This window comes from Pholcus phalangioides, unplaced genomic scaffold (genome assembly GCF_987345545.1).
Source record: "Pholcus phalangioides strain wild (caught in Gottingen) unplaced genomic scaffold, Ppha-v1.0 ptg000004l_1, whole genome shotgun sequence".
Classification (NCBI taxonomy): Eukaryota; Metazoa; Arthropoda; class Arachnida; order Araneae; family Pholcidae; genus Pholcus; species Pholcus phalangioides.
In genome coordinates, this window is record NW_028301597.1 from 47,316,336 (window position 1) to 47,322,913 (window position 6,578).

Consider the following 6,578-nt stretch of genomic DNA (forward strand, 5'->3'; position numbering starts at 1 on the left):
AGCCCTGTGAAGTTATTCCAGCTTGCAACCGCGCGTTCTAGCAGTTGTAACGTACGGGATAATGGCGCACTTTAGTCACACTGAATCCCCGCCTTTTATTCACTGTAACGCAGATTTGCATACGGTTTCTTTTTCTTCCCCAGGTTACATTTGCATGCATGGTGTTCTTCATCTCAAGATAAATTTCAACAGGAATGCCGTTTTAACGTTTGCGGGACGACTGTTTGCGTTTCATGTTAGACCGTGCATTCTTTGATGACAATTGTTTGTACTGGTGTATACTATCACCTCTTAAAGTTTTTCCCATCTTTTCTGAATCGCCCTGTTTAAGCAAAAGCAAATGAAAAATTAAGTGCTATTCTATGAATATCATATCATGTTGGTTTGCTCACCTTTGGTTATGAATGTTATTAAACTATTATATACAGCTCTCTCGCTTCCACATTATACGAAAAAAGCAAAGCAATGAACTAATTTAAATGCAATTTAAGAGTTCATACACACTGTATAGTCTTCGATTTAGTCTTGCTTTGGTCTCTTAGAAGGCCCAGGTTCAGAATTTTTATCACTGTCACTATGCAGTCTCTTTATTATTGTTTTATTCTTCAAGAAATCTATGGCTTCTCTCTTGATTTCTCCGCAGAACACGCGTCGGCTTGTGATAAAATATCCAATACATTCCGCTCATTGGCTTTCGTGATGAGATATTTCTCACAGACCTCTTTCAAGTCAGGTATTTTGTATTTGTGGGCGGCGTCCAAGAGACTCAAGGCAGATTTTGGCGTTAATATTGGACGTTCGAAAGTGTACAGGAAGTTCATCATGCTGTTGATGATCTCGTAACTGAAATCAGTTATTTCAACCTCGGTTTTTTTCGTGAGGCCAGCTTTGAACATGGGGGCGAAGAAAGATGATCTTCCGGACAACATGCATTTGTGGCATTTGATTTCTCCCTCACCGACTTTTATGACTACATCGTGAAAGTCACCGCCGCTTAAGAAGTCGAGTAGTTTTCCCATATCTCCGGTTTTCTGACTACGACGATCTATGGTTTTCTCGAAGTCTTTCATTGGTACTGTATCATCTTGAACGTCTAAGATCACACGAATCTTAATCTCGTCATTTATATCGAAATAACAAATGGGGAAATGATTGCGTCTGGATTTATTTTCTCCATTACGAAAAATATGAGATCCATGTCTCCTATGTAACTCATGTTCACTTGTCTTAAGAATGAGCGTATACTTCGTGTAGATATCCGATTCCATTAAATCTATCCTAATAAGTTGTACACTCACCGATTTAGGTTCAAATGAGCCCAGCTCAAGGCACCAAAAGTGATACCCGCCGTCGCTGAAGCATGTGCTCTTCAGTTTTAGATTGCCAGGAATTTTCCCATTTTTCAATTTCGTCCATTCATACTCCAATTCCTTCAACAAAAGCATTGTTTTCTTTTCCATTTGGGAAAACAAATCCATATATATGCGTAGATAGCTTCTTTTATTCTTTCAGAGTAAAATACTTATTTCACGGGGAAATACCGCATTTTGAAGGGGGGAAAAAAAGAGCAAAAAGTATTTATTTTTCGATATTCTCTGCCTTCGAAATTATTTTTTCCTACACGAAACTGTAGTTATAAATGGTTACGATCCAATACAAAATGTCGCCAATAACTTATGTCCTTGAATTTAATCAACACAGTCTGTAACGGAACAAAATAAAATAAAGTGAAGAAATAGTGGAAGCTTCTTGATATACAAAGTATGCTTGAGCGAGAAATTTTCGAAAATTCGAATGAAGATACTACTTTTCTTCCTCATTTTTCGTTTTGGTTCTCGTTGATGACGTACAAGTAGGGAAAAAAAGGAATAATTATTATATATAGGGTTAAAGGACGGAGAAAAAAATATCAGATGAAATGGGATATTGCTTCCGAGTGAAAATAAAGATACATTTGATGAATGAAAAAACTGGTAGCTTAGAGCAGTGCTTCTCAACGTGTGGGTAACGTCAGTGAACCAGGAAGGGGGGGGGGGCGGGTCACGAGGAATTATTCACAATAATAACGTCAAAATAAGAAACATTTTTATTTTTCGTAACGTAAATAAAAATATGTAAAAACAAAAAAAAAAGTCTGCTCAGCTGAGCTGCTTACCATGTATCATATAGTGTAATGAGTAGTTTGAAATTTCATAAAGAAACAGTTCGGCTAGCTAAATATTGAAAAACAATTTGATTTCATTTATGATTTATACATAAATTAAAACCGAAAAAAAGGTGTCTTGAAAAGTGTTTTTTGGTATACATTTAATTGAAAAAAAAATAAGGAATGGCCCAGAAAACCGGGACATATGGTCACTTTATGTAGGGGGGTCACCGATAATTTTTTTTTGGTCAAAAGGTGGTCGTGCTTCAAAAAGTTTGGGAACCACTAGCGTAGAAAAAAGGCATTTGTTCGGGAAAATAAAAAATAAAAACCAGCATTAAAAAAAATCCAGCATTTACTCTTACAGAGGTGGAAAAGTTTGAGAACCACCGAAAAACTGTCATATCTTTAAAAATTTTTGATTGTAGATATGTGAAAATTTTAGGTCGATAACTACAAGTGGAAACTGGACATTTTCCAGAGAAAATAATTTTGATAAGTATTGCACTGCTTCAGGAAAAAATTGTTTAATTTACAGTAAAGGTCAAAACCTGTAAAAAGTGTAAGGACAATTGAAAATTATGGGCAAAATATTTGTTTTAGTCAAGAAAGACACATTTTTTTATTTTTACCATTCGGGATTTCATTGATAGAGATAAGCCAAACATAACTATTTATGTAACCGTATTCTAATCTTGCTTGATGACTGCAATAAGATTATGTTTGTTTCCTTACTGTACCATTTATTTCTATATACCCTTCGTGAGTCACAATGCAACGTAAGTGCTCCACAGGATTAAGAAAAGGACTTCTCAATGACCACTAGAGAGGTTCCACCCGAATTAACTTCAAACCAACACCTTTTAAACTTTGAAATGTGTATAGGAGCATTGTTCTGTTGAAACAAGAAGTGGCTAAAAGTTAGGTGACTGTCTTTTACATAACTGTCTCTTACATAAACTGTCTTTTATACGCATATTTCCAAAATATAACTCAGTCAATTGCACAGTTCAGTAATATTGAAAACCATCGAGTCCATCTAAATTGCTTCTCATCAGGGAAAACATCCTTATCTCACTTTCCCCAAACGAAAGATACAAGATACACGTCGTATTCCTTCTGAATTACACAGAGAGGTTTTCTTTCTCGCAAAGACTGTGAAGTATAATCTTCTTTTTTTTGACGGATAGTAAGAGAAAGAAAAGCCTTCATACATATACACACACACACAAAGGTTTTTAACAACTGGCGGTTGCGAAGATGAATGACTTTGTAGTCTAGTTGTCTATGGCAGTGGTTCTCAACCTTTGCGAGTCCGCGGCCCGGTTTCATTCATTTTTGTGAGTTGAAAGCCCAGACACACGAGCAACAGAAAATGAATGAGGAAAAAGGAAACGGCTAATCACTCGCAGCCCGGTATGAATGATGTCAGGGCCCGGCAATTGAGAAACACTGGTCTAGGGCGTGGGTTCGATTCCCCGCAAAGACAATTGAATTTTCTCTTTCCAAAAATTCATCTTCGCAACAGCCAGTTGTTAAAAACCTTTGTATGGAGAGTGACGTCACAAGACTTCATATGTCCAAACTTTCCGTCCATAATTCTAGGGATATTCATGAAACTAACCAAGTCTTTAATCTTTTAATTCTTCTCGCAATTTCATGACCAGGCATCTCTTTATCTCTGAGAGAGCAAGTATTTCACTCCTTCAATGTCCAATAAATATGTTGTCTTCCAAACATTCACAAAAAAATTAGATTCTACAGCGCATAACTGATCACACGTCTGAGAAAAATGCAAATTTCTATCCCCGTCGTAAGAAAAGGCGCATTGTCTTTATACTTTTTTTCCAGATTCCCCAGCACAACGATATGGTATTGATACCGGTCCGACGTCGAATGAATATCGAACGTCGGAAAGAAGTCGGAAATTTTTATGTGTCCAATATGTAAAAATGTATTCACCCATTAAACACCAAAATATCTTTTTTCCCCTAAAATAGTTTTAATCTCATTTTAATAGTATTTCAATTCGAAGGAGAATACCTTGTACGATAATTAGTCTCTCTTGAAGTAATCCAAATTTCTCTATGTCGACAAATACTGTATATGCCATTTCTCCGTCGGACGGTACCGAAATCTCTACGTCGTTTTATATTTTTGTACTATTGGGGTTTTGAACTTTACTCTATAACCTCAATAATTTTTTTCTAAAGCAGTGCAGTGCTCATAAAAATTATTTTCACTGGAAAACGTTTGGTTTCAAAATCATCGCTCTGAAATTTTAATATATCAACAAACACAAGTTTGAAGATAAGACAGTTTTTCTTGGTTATCCTTCAAATTTTTTCCACCACTGTATTAACCTTTGATCGTTCGTTGTACAGTAGAACCTGTCTGTAGGGACCTAAAAAAATTTTGGTTGTAGACAATTTGAGCATTTGCGCTATTTCCTACAGAATAGGAATTCCGCCGGGACCGAAGAAAGTATCAGTAGTAGTGTTTTGTGCGTTTCTGGAGTAGTCCGGTTGTTTTTTGGTGGGTTTCTGGAGTGGTACAGCCATAACGTGAGTTCCGTCCCTCTCGAGCTAGTTTTTATATCGCTTTCCACATAACATAATTGCTTCTTTGTTTAGTTCTCGGACCGTGAGGATATAAAATTAACTCACATAATGGTTGATAGAAAAATACGATTTTATTTGATCGTGATATCTTTTCTGTTCGTTTTATTTCTCACCATCTACGTTGTGTTTACTAGAGTTGACGTTTCTCCTGCTAGTTTTCCATCTGTCAACATAACAAACACTTCTTGTTATTGGTTCAGACACTTGGGTAGACGCATATATTGTGGATATATGCGTCTACCCACTGACGAATGGCGCAGCGGTAAGATGCTCGTCTTCCACTCGCGCGGGGCTTATGGTTCTCGAACCAATCACCAGTTCAGCAGAGCATCACAACTTCAAACTCCTGGCATGTTTTTTTATTGCACATTTAAACTCCGACAAAGAGCTTACCAGGGTATTGATATCGTGATAAAAGCACAAAACAACCAGGTGAGACTTGATGTAAGGGAGCTAAAAATCACATTACGCTAAGGTTATAAACCGAGAAGGCACCAATCCAGAACACAAAACACTACTACTAATATAGTTAAAGGCAGGTTTATCGATATAGAAGGTATCGTTAAACACAGGTTTCATTGTATCCGTTATTTAATAAAAATGAAAATTAAAAGTGACGTCATTAAAATTGGATAAATATAACAAAACACAGTAATGAACACATCATCTATCAGTTCTGTTTAAAATTATAAAGGAGTTTAAGATGTTTTTTTCAATAAGCGCATGCTGAAGGATGCCTGCTTGATTATATACTGACATATTCATGTTTTAATGCATTTTTTCTTTCGAGTATCAAAAATGCACACACACACAAAAACATTTTGAAAATTCCAAAAAATGAATGCACGGGTCTGAAAGGGATAATGCTTCTGGAATATACAGGGTGGGCAAAATATCCGTAGAAACTTTAAAGATTTATAAAAACCGGAAAAAAAAACCGAAATAAAAAACGGTTTGCAGGGTTAGCATCGCTAGGTCACGGGAATTTTTTAAAGACAGGAAAAAAACAGCCAATAGGTGGTGCTGATGTACACAAGTCAAAGAAAATACTATACGCAAAAATCACGAACAGGATGCCTCTAAATCGTTTATTACAGCAGTATGTGTTCCACACGACCACCACCGCAGGGGTTGACACATTGCATTCGAGTCACAAATCCAGCAACGGCAGAGCGCAGCAGGTCCACATACATGGTTTACAACGGTGAATTGGTTGTGGATTAGGAGCGCAAGTTCTTATAACCGTCTCATTTGCATATTTCCACCGAAGTTACTCGTACCAGCGCCACCTATCAGCTGTTTTGAGTTCTCCCTCCCTCCCCCCCCCCCCGTAAAAAGGGTATTTTTCTGATTTGCCCACATACGCCACTTGGTCAGCATATTTTTCTACACCAATTCTCTGATTAGCCCAGTTTTTTTGCCTTCTTTTAGTTTTGCAGTGTTTCTAATAGATGGCACTAGTTGTCCAGTAAAGTTTGAATTGCAAACTAGATATTTGTTGTCCCGATTGTGATATAGGGCTTTGCTTATCTCAATGTTTTAAAATTTACCATACAAAAGCTGAGTTTTGAAATGAAAAAAGTATTAAAAAGAATGCATGCTCTTTTCTGACATCCATTTCTGTAAAGTGTTCTTTTCAGTTCAGCTAGTTGTACGAAAAAAAGGCCAACTTTAAGTAAAAATGTCATTTTTTTGTTTTAATTAAAAATTAGCATAAATTAATAAATACAACACTTGTAACAGTTTTCACTACAGATTTGAATTTATGTAATCGGTTTGAATACAAATTTTTTTATAAAAAATGTGCTTAT

General features: G+C 36.4%; 1 protein-coding gene across 1 annotated transcript; it reads right to left on the minus strand.

Moving 5' to 3' along the window:
- Nucleotides 1-614: 614 nt before the first annotated feature.
- On the minus strand, nt 615-1,460 carry LOC149087732 (TD and POZ domain-containing protein 2-like). The gene has a single exon (XM_089231967.1). The coding sequence runs from the start codon at nt 1,458-1,460 to the stop codon at nt 615-617; it is 846 nt and encodes a 281-aa protein (XP_089088093.1).
- Nucleotides 1,461-6,578: the final 5,118 nt, after the last annotated feature.